Source organism: Electrona antarctica (assembly GCF_951216825.1).
Source record: "Electrona antarctica genome assembly, chromosome: 9".
NCBI lineage: Eukaryota > Metazoa > Chordata > Actinopteri > Myctophiformes > Myctophidae > Electrona > Electrona antarctica.
In genome coordinates this window covers 30117833-30134305 of record NC_136790.1, presented here as the reverse complement: position 1 = coordinate 30134305, position 16473 = coordinate 30117833, and the positions used below count along the sequence as shown (strand labels likewise).

At 42.8% G+C, this 16473-nt stretch overlaps 1 protein-coding gene across 4 annotated transcripts; it reads right to left on the bottom strand.

Annotated features, from left to right (window-relative positions):
* Positions 1-65: 65 nt before the first annotated feature.
* On the bottom strand, positions 66-13588 carry LOC306929570 (dnaJ homolog subfamily C member 11-like). Of its 4 annotated transcripts, XR_013790810.1 has the most exons (17): positions 13455-13588; positions 12482-12611; positions 10873-10946; positions 10430-10531; positions 9737-9865; positions 9493-9615; positions 8954-9027; positions 8592-8781; positions 7967-8052; positions 7590-7706; positions 7308-7463; positions 6364-6433; positions 6173-6230; positions 2637-2779; positions 2250-2379; positions 1925-2008; positions 66-1800 (listed from the first exon to the last, which is right to left on the bottom strand). XR_013790810.1 is itself a non-coding variant. In XM_079510150.1 (16 exons), the coding sequence occupies exons 1-16, from the start codon at positions 13527-13529 to the stop codon at positions 1983-1985; spliced, it is 1683 nt and encodes a 560-aa protein (XP_079366276.1). In that variant the 5' UTR covers positions 13530-13588; the 3' UTR covers positions 66-1982. The 4 variants fall into 4 exon arrangements, 3 of the variants coding, with proteins under 3 accessions (XP_079366276.1, XP_079366277.1, XP_079366278.1); XM_079510150.1 differs by having other exon boundaries at positions 66-2008; XM_079510151.1 differs by having other exon boundaries at positions 66-2008; positions 13500-13588.
* Positions 13589-16473: the final 2885 nt, after the last annotated feature.

The following is a 16473-nucleotide window of genomic DNA, read 5'->3' as shown; positions in this document are numbered from 1 at the left end:
TTACTGATTGGCTCAGGTGTATTGTCATATCTTTAACAATGGGAGAGAGAGAGACCACAGGCTGCTTGACTTGCTTACAGCTCATGTTTATTGTCATCTTTACAGGACGCGAGAGGGAGTCTCCTTGTGTGTTGCTTACATCAGTTGGCTGAACTTGGCTCAGTGCAGGAATGTAACAATAGGTAACAGTTGGTTTAATTTTCTCAGTGCCACCAGAACAGGGTTAACCAAAGGACTACAGTCAATGGTCAAAACTAGAGCAAACTACTAGCCAAATCCCACAAACTGGATCAGTTCAGGAGGGAAAGACAGGTCAGGTGGCCACAAATACCAAAGAAGAGGGCATTGTAAAACTCAACAGCTCTCACAACTTAAACGAAGCCTGGGAGTTCTGACACGACTTCAGAACCAATTTAACAGAAAAAAAAAGTGCAAAAGAGAGTACATTTCATAATTAGCTCCAATATTAGCCTACATCTGCCATTACCTCAAAAAGTGCTTCATAAAATGATGCTCAGTTGTCTCAATGATCCAGATTAAGATCCGAATCTGATCTAATAGTAGGACTTTGACTATGGCTCAACCATAAGTGAGTAGACAGCTAAATGTAGATGATCTGTTAAAACGTTTAAAGTTGGCAGCTATACAGTAGGCTGCTATAAGAAAACTCATGTGCCATACGCAATTTAGATTTCACAATTACAAATAATAAAATAAACAGGGAACAACAAAAGTAAAGGCATGGCAGTTTAAGTGATTCAACGACAAAATAAATTCTTACAAATACTATGTATGTACAGTATGTATGTATGTATCAGTAAAATGCTCTTATTAAGTCTCATGTCCGTTCCATCGATTCGAGAGGCTACCACCAGTCAGTGATACAGCACTTCAACAGCAACATAAGCCTTCAGGTTTCAATCCTTCACTATAGCTTATCAAGCTTACATTCTTTCCTGAACATACTGTACACATTGCCAGTGTTGAGTCTTGCACACTGGCACCCATATGAGCAGCAGACATGTCACTTCAAGGCAGCATAAATTAGGTTGAGACAAACTAAAAACATGAGATGAGGTAGTGTAGGCCAGTGGTTCTCAAACCTTTCCATGTCAAGGACCCCCAAATTAATTTGGATTTGGCCACAGGCCCCCATCTGAAACTATTCTGTGCCAGGGAGCCCATGCAATTTTGTTTTAGTGTAAATGTTTCAAAAATATAACTTTTTTTTTTATCCCTGCAATTTTTGAAGATCTTTTGAAATTGCTGATCTACAACATACGTGTTGCATCGCCATGCGTTGTGAGCTCGTAAATCGGCTCGTAAATAGCCATTCCAATTAATTTATATTTCGCTGGGGACCCCCCTTAAGGACCCCTGTGAGTCAACAGACCCCAGTTTGAGAACCACTGGTGTAGGTACAATGCTTCATTTTATCATGCAATCTGGCAAGGAGATGCTGGCTCTCAATGATTAGCATGTTCAAGGCATTAACTGTAATAGTATGCTAGTTGCCACAGTACCTTTCTAACACAACTGGCTGATACAGGATAAACATTGCACTTTTCATGTGAGAAGACTATTTCAGAAATAATTTGTTCATACAAAACATGTCTTAACTTACTGGTAATGTAACACTTTTAACTTATTTTCAGTGGGAAGAGTCATCACGTCAGGCTGTAAAGACATTTATATGACAGACATCAGGACAGCCATGTTGGCTGTAGCGGAATTGGGGCCACCGTAGGTCAAACTTTCTAGAAAGGCCGGGCCGGGGCTGACTCCTGTATTGACTGACCCCTGGGAGGCGGCACACAGGAAAGAGAGGAGTAGAGGATCTCAAAACGGATTCACGAAGACCAGGTGGGGAAAAAGTCAAGAGGAGAGGAAGCGCACTTTGGCCGTTTCCCCCTCCATTCCTAACCTTGTGTCCTTCAGTATACTGACTGTTGTCCTCTGGCGTTCCAACATCGATGGGGCTCCTACGACTCCGAGTCAATTCTGTGAGCTGAGGGAGAGTGAGAGACGGACAAAGATGAAAATTCCAGACCAGATAGAAGGAATGGAGGCAGAAGTAATTCTAGAACTGAGAACAAATGCGACCAGAGTGCTCTTAGATTTCAAAGAGGTGCTCACAAAATCAAAACATAATCATAACATTAATTATTATACAACTAGACTGCAGTTACTTAAACATGGTGATCTGATGACACGATGTGTAATTGGATTTACAGTGGCTTCATACTGACATTGTTTGGGTATCCGTAAGGGCTCGAGATCTGCAGAGATGACCTGGTGCATGACGCCTCTGAACTGGTACAGTAACTTGAGACTCTTTTCCTCTCCTACACACGGGTCATAGAAACCTGGCAACCTCGCCTACAAACAGAGATATAAACCTCAGTTAACGCAGCCACAGGTTAATGTGACACACACACACACACACACACACACACACACACACACACACACACACACACACACACACACACACACACACACACACACACACACACACACACACACACACACACACACACACACACACACACACACACACACACACACACACACACACACACACACACACACACACACACACACACACACACACACACACACACACACACACACACCTTGGATGCTTCAGCGAGGAAGAGTTTGGAGTCCTTGACCAAGCACTGCAGAGGAACCGTGACATCAATGACCTGGGCTTTCTCCTGCTTCTGACTGGTGTCTGTCACAAACTTACCATACCAGGCATTCAGGATAATCAGTCCTAAAAAGGCATAAAGTTACATATTCACAGACAGATCTTGATAGCATATGATGCGCAAGCATGTGTGTGTGTGTGTGTGTGTGTGGGGGGGGGGGGGGTCATGCTACTGTAACCCTTCAACACTATGTCAAAGCGATACGTTGTGACTTGTGAGATTGTAGATTGGCTACTTTTGCTACAATGAGATCATTTTTCGTTCTGTTTCAGATTCAGCCGGCTGATGGCTGCTCAGATGTCATGAAGAGTGCTTGCTTTGGGGGAGCTGTTAAGATGTCTTGCTTAAGGCTACTGTAAGAGCCATTTGAGCCTCCTTATCTTCTCTGTGATGTCACTACAGGCCAATGCCAGTTTTTCAATCAAGGCCTAGGTTGCCATAGTTACAGGGAGGGTATTTAACCCTGTCCCTAATGAATTGCAGGTGTTGCTGATAGGAGGCAAACTGTTTTCTGACTGTGCAGATAGGGACTGTTGCATTCACCACGTTTGACTGTTTGTTATTTATGTTATTTGCATTCAAAGTATAGGATTTTGTAAGGTAAATAAATATAATTGAATATCCACTCAACGAACATTCTGGACCTCAGTTCTTCACAGCACACGTCTAAACTGCATCCTCAACCGTCGGCAGCCAGTAGCACCTAATATAGGGATTTAGGCGCTACATTTACCTGCAATTCATTAGGGACAGGGTTAAATACCCTCCCTGTAACTATGGCAACCTAGGCCTTGATTGATAAACTGGCAAGGGAAACCAACGGGGTCGTTTGGATTGGACTGGACAGTGGACACAGTACACACAGAGAGGGCGTGTGTGTGTGTTTGGCGTGGAGTGGACGGATCTGCGGTGGAGAGCCAGCAGCGAGTGATCGTCTACAAGCAGCTGCTGTTTGGGAGGTGGTCGATTTTAACCCGGAGCTACAGGGGCGCTCACCGGGGGACGTCGGCAGCACCACCGCAGCAGCAGCAGCCAGCCCAGCACCAGCACCAGCAGTGGTGATCGGGACCGGACCGCACGGAGCTCGCTTCTCTCCAACACTGATTCAAGTGTGTGGTCGTATGATTCAGTGGCACAGGGCCGCCGCCCACCGTTACAAACTTAAGTGACAAGTCCAATGCATTGAACAAACTTTAACAGACTTTGCGTGTTTTGGACAAGAGTCACAAGACTGTAACATGGATGACTGGTTGGATGATGAACCTCCAGTACCTATTCAGAAGATAATTGACTACCATAGACAAAGGTATTTTGAAGCCAAACGGGACGGGTGGTTGTATGGTCCGAATTTCCATGATGATGATGATGTCGTCATCGTCATATTTGATAGTGAGAATTGTGTTGCTTCTCATGACTGTGACAAAGACAATGGGGCTGAGGCTCTGAGTCCAAGGACACATGTGGAGGAGGAGCTTGCTCACCAGGCTGGGGCTCAGAGGCCACAGGAGATGCAGGCAGAGCAAGATGCCATGATCAGCAGCAGCTTGGCTGAAGAATCAGCTGTCAAAAAAGTGGTGAAAGGGCCACTTAGTGCAGAAAGGCCATCCTCCTCTCCAGCTCCAGCAGAAAGGCCATCCTTCTCTCCAGCTCCAGCAGAAAGGCCATCCTTCTCTCCAGCTCCAGCCAAGGCCAAGAAGGCAGCAGCTCCACAACCCAAGAAGACTGGCCCCAGCAGCGCTGAGCTTGCAGTCAAGAGCCTGGTAGCAAAAGACACTCTGCTCCAGACCGCGGCTAAAGGGCCCAAGAAGATGAAAGCCAAGAAGCCTGTTGCCAAGAAGATGGCAGCTACAGGCTCAAAGGAGAAAAAGAGAGGAAAATGGCAGAGCCAAAGAAAGAGAAAGAAAAGATGGCAGAGCTCAAGAAAGGGGAGAAAAAGAAGATGGGAGAGCTCAAGAAAGAAAACGGATAAAAGCAGAACATGCCTGAGTTTAAGCAGATCTCTGACATTCATTCACCCCCTCTCTAAAAATCTGCTTGAGTTTGAGTTTTGAAATTAATGATTTATTGCTTAAAATGTTGTATTTTGGTTTGTTCATGGCATTTTGGGTTTTAATGGCTCTTTGTATTTTTTGTTTTTTAAAATTGCTCTGTTTTTCACACCAGTAGCAACTGGGGGCTGGTGTAAGAGCCATTTGAGCCTCCTTATCTTCTCTGTGATGTCACTACAGGCCAATGCCAGTTTATCAATCAAGGCCTAGGTTGCCATAGTTACAGGGAGGGTATTTAACCCTGTCCCTAATGAATTGCAGGTGTTGCTGATAGGAGGCAAACTGTTTTCTGACTGTGCAGATAGGGACTGTTGCATTCACCACGTTTGACTGTTTGTTATTTATGTTATTTGCATTCAAAGTATAGGATTTTGTACGGTAAATATAATTGAATATCCACTCAACGAACATTCTGGACCTCAGTTCTTCACAGCACACGTCTAAACTGCATCCTCAACCGTCGGCAGCCAGTAGCACCTAATATAGGGATTTAGGCGCTACAGCTACTACACAACTTTTCAATTAAATTTCAATTCAATGGAGCTTTATTGGCATGATAAAACATACATTGCCAAAGCAAGTGTCAAAATATAATAACTGTTGAAAATGGGGAAAGTAAATACAGTTGGGGGTACAGCATTTTGTAAACTAGCTCTACACACTGCAAGATATTTCCTCTGATTATGCTGTCAGTGACCTTTTTGTTGCACGGCTTGCACGCTGACAGAACCGTGAAGATCTGGCCACGATTCTAGGGCTTGCCGATGCCTCCCTGAGCGTTTCTAGATATCTAGCACGTTTAATATTTATTTGGCTTGCCTGCAACAAAAAATGTATTGCAATTTTAAAATATCTCCATTGAGATCTAAAAACATTACAAAATAGAATGAGAGAGTGAGCAAAAGTGCGGTTTATTTAAAATTTCTTGAATCAGCAGAATGGAAATATATGTTACAGTAAAATCGAGACCAGTAAAATTGAGAAAAACAGAACGGGGGTGCCCGTTTTTCAGGCACGGGAGGCCATGCCTGGGTCCCTTTGAGGCCGCCCCCCCCAAGGGAGACTGAATGCCTACCTGGCCCCCGCCAAAATGCATCGTCTGGGGCCGGGGCGGCGATTGCCGGCCGGCTATGTGTCCCGTTAACCATAGTTTTTTTTGTCCCGGCCTCGTCCCCTTTCCATTCATCCCTTCCCATTGTCGGCGATCAACCATATAGTATGAAAAACACTATTATGGCGATGATTATTTCAAAAAAGAGTGTGAAATGCTTAACGATCTGATGACTCCCAGACGAACTGGCGACCTTCTGCTTACCAAATCTGTTCTAAGACTTCTAAGTTCTAAGTTCTTCTAAGTTTGGTGGCAAAATGGCAACAGTTCTGTTCCCAAACCTGGTGTGAGTCACTCACCCATCTTTGACTCTTCCCCCTCTATGACTCTCCTCACAGACTCCTGCATCAGTAGAACCTGACAAACAGCAAAGGAGATGGGAAAGGCTTTTGAGATAAGATGAGAAGTGTGTGTGTGTGTGTGTGTGTGTGTGTGTGTGTGTGTGTGTGTGTGTGTGTGTGTGTGTGTGTGTGTGAGAGAGAGAACTCACAGCTGATTCAGCTTCCTGTTTCTTCTTGGCGATATCTGTGGCTGAATTAATTCGCTGTAGCTCCAACTCCCTGAAAAATACAGACACAGCCAAAGGAGATATTATATAAATACTGTTACAACCTTGTATCTTCTGGTATGCTTTGCTTTGTCTTATCTTCTGTTTTATTTTGGAGTGGTTGATGTGTTGTAGACACAAGGACAGTAATGTTTGGATTACATTGGGTGTTTTGATTTGAATTGAATAGACTCTGGGTTAGACTATATAATCCTGACTACTGTGTAAACGTGGCTACAGACAGTAGTCATGTTATGCTTATACTTACAGTATATAGTAGTACTTTGCCTGGGGTTCATCTCCGTTTGCATTACACTGAACTTGACTTATACTTTCAAATCACTTAATCACATTGCAAATTGAATAATTGAGTTCTTTCAAACTGATTTTAAAAATCCTTCGTTTTTGGACAGCGCTGCAACCCAGTTACGATCTGGATTTTGAAGAAGGGTTGTTCTGTTTTGGTATCAGTTGTAAAAACTCTGTCTACATCAACAATGAGTTTGATTGATTGATTGATTGAAGAATTTATTAACAGTTTGCAGAATTACAGTACATTTCAAGCACAAACTCAATACAAAGGCTGTTAACTGTGAGTGGACGACCCAATTAAGCATTACACTTGTTTCCAACAGGGTCCACCATGTTCAAATCATCAAAACATTTAGAGACGTACAAATAGACACTTCTATAGACAGAACAGGAATAGTTATGGCCTGTCCTTTCGTAACATTAATAGCAGCCATTAACAGCTATCTCATTGCTATATTAAAGGTTATTACATTTACTGAATGTTGTTTCTGTGTGTGTGTGTGTGTGTGTGTGTGTGTGTGTGTGTGTGTGTGTGTGTGTGTGTGTGTGTGATAAAGCTTATGAGATGTACTGACTGTTTTTTCTGTGCATGTGTGTATGGGATGATGACCAGTCTGTGGACAGCCATGTAGAGCAGCAGGGGGCCCACAGTGGCATAGAACACTGCACTGGGCAGCAGCTGATCCGTCAGGTGGATTGGGAACAGGTATGTTTGGCTGGCTCGTGCCAACCTGTAGTGTCACACACACACACACACACACACACACACACACACACACACACATTAGGGGAACACACTCTACAGATACAGACCACGATGATGAAATACTGACTCCATGTTCTGCGTTGTTGAATACCTGATCTTAAGGGTCACTCCCTGAGGGACGCCTATGCTGACAGTGGCTGACAGAACGCTGTGGCGACTGATCTTCCGCTCGGCACCGTATTCCACCACCGTACCGAACCAGCCTGTCCTATGAACCCACGGCAAGAGGGAGACCATTAACACTGCCAGGGAACAAGGCATTACATTACAGAACAAAATGGAGAGAATGAACATGAAATACAGTACAGCTTCATTTAAAGCGTTTTTTTTTGTTGCTGCATTGCTGGTTCATCTATACAGAAAACAATGAAGAAGTTCAGATATCATTGAAAATTCTATTTGGATTAATTAGGCATGGTCCTGTTGTACTTCTGTCATAAAAGAGAGAATCAGCTGACACAGACATACTTGACAGATCCTTTGACCTTGGTCTGGTCATCATCCTGGAACTTGTACTGGTAGCTCATCATCAAGTAGGAATGAGGAACCCCTAGCTGGAAGGAGGCAGGACAAAAGAAAAGGCAAAATGCAATGTAATGTACATCATTACAAAAGTAAATGTACTTTGTCACCGTCCTCCACTGTTTAGATGTCAACGGAACGGACGCATTGATAGGTGGAGAGCTCTAAACGTCCAGCAAAGCAATGAAAGCAGAGGAAGTGTGTGCTTTTCCGTGGTTGGGATCTGGACTCAGATCCAACAAGGTTTTTGTAAAAAATTTTGGTTACCAAATGCATAAAAAGACAGAGATATAGTTTTGCTCACTGTCATCTAACAATTTACCCAAAGGCGACATCGGATATATGGCGGATAGCCATAGCATAGCCTGGAACTCCATGTGGCAGTGATGGGTATAGATTTTGTACAGCACTGAAGCAGCGGCAACATAATACTTATTATGTGTGTGTGTGTGGCGGCAGCAGCAGTGGCTGAGGGGTAGAGTGGCCGCTTGGAGCTCCCCCAGAGTTAGTGTCGAAGAGTCCTTGAGCAAGACACTGAACCCCTAATTGCTCCCGAAGAGCAGGTTGGTACCTGCAGGGCCAGGGTGAAGTGACTGGTCTTGGTGTCTCGGACCACACTGGTCGTCATGGCGCTGTTGGGTCCCCAGCGATACTGCAGATAGCCCATGGTGTTCTGGTCTAGGTGGCGAGCTGTCATCAGGGAACAGCTAGGACGTAAACCACGAGGCGAGAACTGCATGCCACACTGTGCTGTCAGAAAACTACACAACATGACAGAGAGCAGTGGGAGGAAGAGAGGAGAAAGAGAATTAGATGAAAGACAGAGAAGAGTGAACAAAGTGGCAGACTAGATTACAGTTCTATACCAAGTGTTTGATGATACAAAGTGGTAATACAGTCTGATGTTTCTCATATAAAAGAACTGGGTCTTACCACCGAGGCGTTATGTTGCGAAATACCTTCAACCCAAACAACGGTCCTAGTATGTCTCCTGCACCAAACTCCAGCTGCACACACACACACACACACACACACACACACACACACACACACACACACACACACACACACACACACACACACACACACACACACACACACACACACACACACACACACACACACACACACACACACACACACACACACACACACACACACACACACACACACACACACACACACAAGCTGTATGTACTTATGTATTTACACTTACACAACATAAATAAAAGAAAGACCTCCATGTATATTTTGATAATTTTATAGGTAATGATGTTGTTAGCCTGATGTATGCTCTTTGACTAATGAGTGCAGCATGCCAGCATTATGGAACACAAGATGACGTCGTTTATACAATACCTAGAGCTGATTTTCTCTATTCGTCAGTCTAGTGTGTGTGTGTGTGTGTGTGTGTGTGTGTGTGTGTGTGTGTGTGTGTGTGCGTGCGTGCGTGCGTGCGTGCGTGAATATACCTCTCCCCAGCCCTTGGCTGATGTGACCCTGCGTACAGTCATGTTGATGTTGCCTCCTCCATTCCCATTGTGAGTGGAAAGAGAACCCGACAGCACCGATGTGTCTGTGTTTGTCAACGGAGCCTGAAGGAACACAGGAGCTCAGCTCTAGTACCTTTTAAAAGTCTCTGGGTGCAGGACACATGCAGGTCAAAACACTAAATGCACACACAAGGGTCTGTTTTGTGTTAGTGTGCATGTGTACCTCTATGGACTGGGAGATGTGCATCTTGTTGATCTCAATATGAGGGAAGCCTCCTCCTGGCATCTCCTCAAAGTCCTCTTCATAACGATCAAACAGGTCGGTCGCATCAATGCCCACACTTATGGTTCCCTGAACGCAGGGTGGAGGGTTTAGTGATTAGTGTGACAAATCAAAATTATCAAATGAGTGGAAAACTATAAGAATTATGACATTATGGGCATTATCTTGCGCCACCCCTTAACCCTTATGCCTAAACTAATTTGCCATTTTTTACTATTTTAAAAAACCTTTTAAAATAGTTCAAATAGCCGATCTACAAGCTCACAATGTCTCGATGTAGATCGGCTAGTTGAACTATTTTAAAATGTTTTTCAAAATAGTAAAAAATGGCAAATACGTTTAGGAAGAAGGGATAAGGGTGGCGCAAGATGGAGCCCTATATCTTCAAAGCAGTAACACTGCTGTGCTACTGTAGTTACAAAGCATCTTATTTCATAATTTGTCTTTTCTCATGCCACTGGAATATGGTGAGTTATGGAGGAAGGAATTGGACAGAATAGGACTTCATAGTCATCTACCGTGGTATCGCCATCAGCGAAGATAACCACTGACAAACACATAACAGCACAAGGAAGCTACATCATCTTCGACATCGATGGACTGAGTGTGTGTGTGTGTGTGTGTGTGTGTAACCTTAGGATTAGTTCTTTGCTGTAATCTCCTCTCTTCTCGTTCTCTCTCCAGTCTTTCGTACTCCTCACGAATCTCAGACGGTGTTCTCTTCCTCTCAACCACCTACGGTATACAGTGAACAATTTACAATTACAACTCTTTGTGCAAAATCGGTAAGTTGCATGAAGGCTAGTCAACAAACGACAGGGTAAGTGGTCCAGTAGCATCTTAGCATCTGTGGACAATCAAACAGTATATGTCTATCTAAATAACACACTGTACATAAACATGTAACCAACATACATCCGCACAGTATAACTGGTGTCTATCAAAATAGGCAACAAGCAGTAATACAATAACTGTAGCTTGGGCGCCAGGAGGGAGAATAGTCTACTGTACTGTTAGGGGGATGGGAACAGCATCACAGGGGATTGGGTTTGGGATGAAGTGACTGCTCGACGTACCTCCCAGCCCTCCACCTCCAGCCCTTTCTTCCCGAAGAGGTCATAGATGGCCCTGGACTGAGGATCAGTCAATACTAGAAGGAAGAAATAGAAAGGTATCTCTAATGTATGAACTCATTTTTATGCATGCATGTGTATGTAAATATAGTACATATATTATGTATCTACTGTATGTGGGAACGTATGTTTGTGTGTATATACTGCATATATTCCGATATCACACGTGTAAGTTGCTCTGGATAAGAGCGTCTGCTAAATGCCTAAATTGTAATTGTAAATTGTATATGTATGAAAGAATGTGTCTGTGTGTCTGTCTGTGTGTGTGTCCTACATTAAAGAAAACTGTCCATTAGTCAGACGGAAAGAACATCTGTCCCGCATGCTTCTCCTGAGTGGCTTGAGCAATTGATATGAGATGACTTGCCTCACAGCTGCGCAGAAAAACATCTCTCTCTCTGTCAATGACAATGAGTGGAGCTGCACCGTGTGTGTGTGCATAGATTTTTTTATAATGGGATGAATCTAGAGAGACTGTATGCACTGTATGCAGACTGTATGCACTCAGCAAATGGCTCTCAACGGAATGCACAGAAGAATCATTCAATTTCATTGACAATTTTTTCTTTGACCGAAGGCACCTCCTTGTAGACGGAATACACCTAAACAAGCTGGGGGTTAAATTATTCTTCAGCAACTTGTTCCACAACATAGAGTCAAGAGATAGCGCAACAGATAATATTGTGGCGGCGGGTGCCAAGCTTCTCCCCCTCACCAAGGATGTTCTCAAAACAAGGAATATCACAGATAGTGAACCCACAGCTCCTCCTGGTGGAGAAGTCAAATCAAGTGAACACACAGCTCCTGCTGATGTGTTCTGGACTGATGCAGAAGAGTGGTCCTCCTCTGATGGAGAAGAGGAACCCACAGTGCATCCCCCCCTGGTATCTGTGCATCTGCTGTGACTTCATAGAGCGTGATGCATGGTCACCTGGTGTAAGTCACTCGTCGTAAGTCACTGAACGGCCCTGCATGCATCTGTTTCGCATTTGCACATAATGCAGGAGGCAGCAGCGCGACCCCTTAATAAAAACGAGCGCTTCCAAACTCCAACATTTCTTCTTCTTGACAGAAAGTAGCTCATAACATGTCTACGGGGGATTTTTATGAAAAACAAGCTCGGCAGATTGAAAGAGGATAATTCAAGCTTGGACTACAGCTGCAATGTTGGTGAGTTTAACGTCGTTTAAGACAAGCAGATCGTAAACGCAAATGGATGAGTGGGGAGTCAATGGAGGGTATTGCAACTCTAGATTCATCCCATTATAAAAAAATCTAGAGTTGCAAATTGCGGCTAACAGTCAGGTAAGTTCGGAAAATTACATCACTTCACTGTATGCAGCCTCTAAAACCAATGGGGTTTTTTTCAGCAGAAAGACGCTGTAGGCAGCGCTTTTCAGTCATATAAGGTGCCTGTGTGTGTATGCCATATCACAATATACAAATATCCAAAATCCCAGATGATATCTAGTCTCATATCACAATATCAATATAATATTGATATATTGCCCAGCCCTGTATGTACATATGTACTGCATGTGTCCATCCATACCTTCATAAGCCTGGTGCACCTGGTTGAAGAGCTGTTCTGCCTGTCCTTTAAGCTCCGGATCTCGATGTTTGTCAGGGTGGTAGAGCATGCAAAGCCTCCGGTAGGAAGCCTTCAGCTCCTCCTGAGTGGCCTGTCACATGAATAAGGAAGAAGCATTTATATAACTTTCACGTATACGAGAAGGGTACACCTGGTATAGTAGTGGTAGCTGCCCAGACTGTGCTTCAGCAACATAATCACAACATCCCCGATTTTATTGGCTGGTCATTCCCCTCTTTGTCATCTCTCAATTTCTTGTGTCTCTCTCTAGTCTACACTGTGTCTGCATAAAAGCATGGGGTAAAGGGAAATCAATGAACCATGACATGTGGACTAACTCTAACATTACTAGATCCTTGCTACAAGCTGTCTTTTATTGGTACAGCCATGCAACCTGCCCGGTTGCATCAGATCTAGGATTGCTCAAATGAGTCAATGCATTAAGGCTTGCTTAGTAGGTGTACAAGCAAACATAATGCATAGGATTAAACTAAACATGGGCTATAAGGTCCCTGCAATTTAGTATTTCAGCAGATGTGGATCATGCATAGTTAATATGAAGGGTGAAGGCTGTTCACCTCAAGGTAAGTAACTAGAATCAAAGGTCAGCTTGGTCAAGCACAACCAAAACCAGTGTAAATCATGTGAATCCTCCCAATATCAACTGAATCATCAACTGTCTGAATCACCGACGCTGATATGAACGAAGACTGGCTGTATGCTAGCTAGCTATAATAATCCCTTTAGTACTATGAACCACTCAGTCTCATCCCAATGGCAGGAGGAGATCATTATTCAACAGTGGAATGATGCGCCGGTGTCCCCGGCCCCGGCAACCGATTCGCCAACGCAATTCAATCTCAGCAAAGCCAACTGCAAGAGCTAAGGGTACCGTTACCAGTCAGATCCAATGCAAACAGAGAATAATCCATACCTCTCTTCTGACATTGAGCAGAGAATAGTAATCTTGATTATCCACCTCACAATCATCTTCTAAGGACGCCGCCATGTTTGCCTTCTAGCCGTGTTCCGCCCACTTCTCCGGGGATCTGTCCCGTTGGTTTGGCGCTTGTCCAATGGAAAGGGAAGATGCTGTGAATGGCTATCTATGGAATGTCACAGCCATTCTAGGGCTGGGAAAATGATATTGGAATATGACTCACAGTGGCCTTCAAATGTGTCTTTATTCATACAGTAGTAGTAGTAGTAGTAGTTAAAGCCCAAAATCAAAATGTATCCTGCCGCGTGAGGGATACAGGTCCAGTGGTGGGTGTCTGGGTGAGCACCTTGTGGGCACCGAAATTAAATAAGAATTATTACTCCATAATTACCATTAAAAGTAAATATAAGTAAATATATGCATCGAAATGATTGTATAGCATAAAAAATGGGAAAGCGTCAGGGTCATTAAATAGATTATTTAGAGCACTACATAAATAAAAAAGAAAGGAGGGGAAAATATAACATCATAAATGCATCTGTTTAAAACAAATGCATGTATTTCACACACAACACAAATGAAAGAAAGATACCCTCAAGTTAATTTTTATTTTTGTATTTATGTTTAAGGAAATAATAAATAATGACGTCGCAAGTCTTGCTATTACACAGTTTATAGGCTATGACTTCATTTGGCCAATGCTTTTTCTTCCTCTGACTAATTAGTGTAGCATGTAGAACACAAGGTGGCACTGTTTACACAGTATCTAGAGCTGGAAAGCCCACATGAACTAATCGGTCCTGCAGTGCAGACTCTGGTCCAATACATCAGACTGCTATGTAGAGTCAGAGTGAGTGAGTGAGTGTGCTACCATGTACCAGAGCCATAGAGTATAGACAGAGTTTTCTTTTCTTTTCCTATAATGATATGCCCAAAATTGGGGTGTCAGTGGTTTAGCTATAGTGCTATATACTAATACCTGTAGACTGGGACGGGACGTTATGGCAGTTCTGAGACATACAGGCATTAAATGTGACATGGTCCAAGTATATTCCATGTTTTCAATTTCAATAATGGGTCTTCAGTACAGACCTTTTACAGTCTATGGTAAAGACAGTGCTTCCATCATACATTGTTGCCAGAACAAAAGGGCTACTTGAGGGAAGAGATTAAGTTCTACCAGATAAATAGTGTTTTCTTGTTTGTCATATTTAATAGTTGTGGTTTCCATTAAGGTGAACAGGTACTGTATAGTCTATATTGTTGAGAAAGTCTAAGGTATGCAGATGGAACAATGTCAAAACAGATTATTTATTATACATGACGAGTGATTAATGTGTTGTGAGAGGCTAGATTAATCATACTATGATTAATACATACAGCAGGGGTGAAAGCTCAAGCCAAATCTTCCTTGTGGACAATCAAGTTTACCTTAATTGACCTTGAATGAAGGGAGTGGCAGGGGAAAAGCAATGCAGTCTCACAATAGTTTGATACAAAGGTGCCTAACTTTCAGTTGTGAGGATGAGCTCTTATGGTGAGGCTGTGGATCAAGGGTTTCCATGGATTCTGATTGTGTGGAGTGTCATTATTAATTTGGTTGTACATTTTGAAACACTTTCTCTCAACTGACAGAAATCAGCTTTACTTCTGACCAAGGTTTCCTCAAACTTACATACAGAGCCTCTCAAGGTGATTCTAATTCTTTCTAATTTAATAAAGTGGAGTACATCTCTAATCCAGTGAAGACAGGATGGGGGACTTCCAGCAGAGGACTTCCATTTCATCAAAATTAAACGCCTAGCTAAGAGAGTGGTAAAGGCCACCAAGTGAGTTTTGTGTTTCGGTGGTGACAGAGAAGGGGGAGAAATTCCCCAAATAGCCATCATTGCAGTTTTGTTTCAAATGGTATCTCAACACTCTCTGAGATAGTGTCAAAGATCTCAGTCCAATATCTACGCAAGGAAGCTTGGCATAACCAAAACATATGTATATGTAGGCCTAAGTAGCAGGGGCCGAGCAACACAGGGTCAACGTGCATATATTTTGGATAGCCTCAATTTTGTCAAATCTACACAAATAATACTAATAAAACTTTTTTTTATAGCACCTTTCATGACATAAAATGCAGCTCAAAGTGCTTTACAGAGCAATGGAGAAAGAAAGAAAAGAAAAGCAAGGCATTAAACATTAAAAATAATAGCAGTAATGCAATACAGTGAGCTGCTTCACTGTATTTTTTAGTTGCCATTCTTGCAAAGCGAGCATGAGGCCAGCAGTGGAAGACCTTAAGTGTGGTTTGGGACATAGAGTGTAGATAGGAAGGTGCGAGTCCATTGAGAGCTTTATAAAGAAGTAAAATCATTTTAAAATCAAACAACCGGAAGCCAATGCAGTGAAGCTAAAACTGGAGTAATATGTTCTCTCATCTTAGTTTTAGTTAAAACTCTGGCTGCCGCATTTTGGACAAGTTGTAATCTGTCAGTTGTTTTCTTAGGCAGTCCAGAAAAAAGTGCATTGCTGTAATCAAGCCGAGAAAAAACAAAGACGTGGATCAGCGTTTTTGCATCGTCCAATGACAAATAGGCTCTGATTCGTGCAATATTTCTAAGGTGAAAAAAAGGCAATCTTGGTAACATGATTAATGTGTGAATTAAAATTCAATTCAGAATCAATAATGACCCCCAAGTTCTTTACTGTACTGTTACTTTCTACAGTCAGGTTGCCAAGTCTGCTTATTATTGATTCTTTCTGCTCACTAGAACCGATTATGAGAACTTTTGTCTTATCCTCATTTAGCTTGAGAAAGTTCTCACTCATCCAGCATTTGTTGCTGGATGAGTTACAGTAATTGGAGTTAAATGGATAATTTAATTTTACATTGGATGTGCCTTGCACAAATAGAAGAAGTATGAACTTGATGCAGAATATCATCACACACATCGTCCGATATTTCAGAATATCAAATTCATGCAGGATACAGCAGAGGGGTGACCAAAGTTTACATTGTGAA

Coding starts and splice junctions, on each gene's coding strand:
- LOC306929570 (XM_079510150.1), bottom strand. CDS start 13,529: ATGGCGGCGTCCTTAGAAGATGATTGTGAGGTGGATAATCAAGATTAC. Junction 7,464..7,589: donor GGAGTGACCCTTAAGATCAG/GTATTCAACAAC, acceptor GTGACACTACAG/GTTGGCACGAGCCAGCCAAA. Junction 2,780..6,172: donor GGGGGAAGAGTCAAAGATGG/GTGAGTGACTCA, acceptor ATGCCTTTTTAG/GACTGATTATCCTGAATGCC.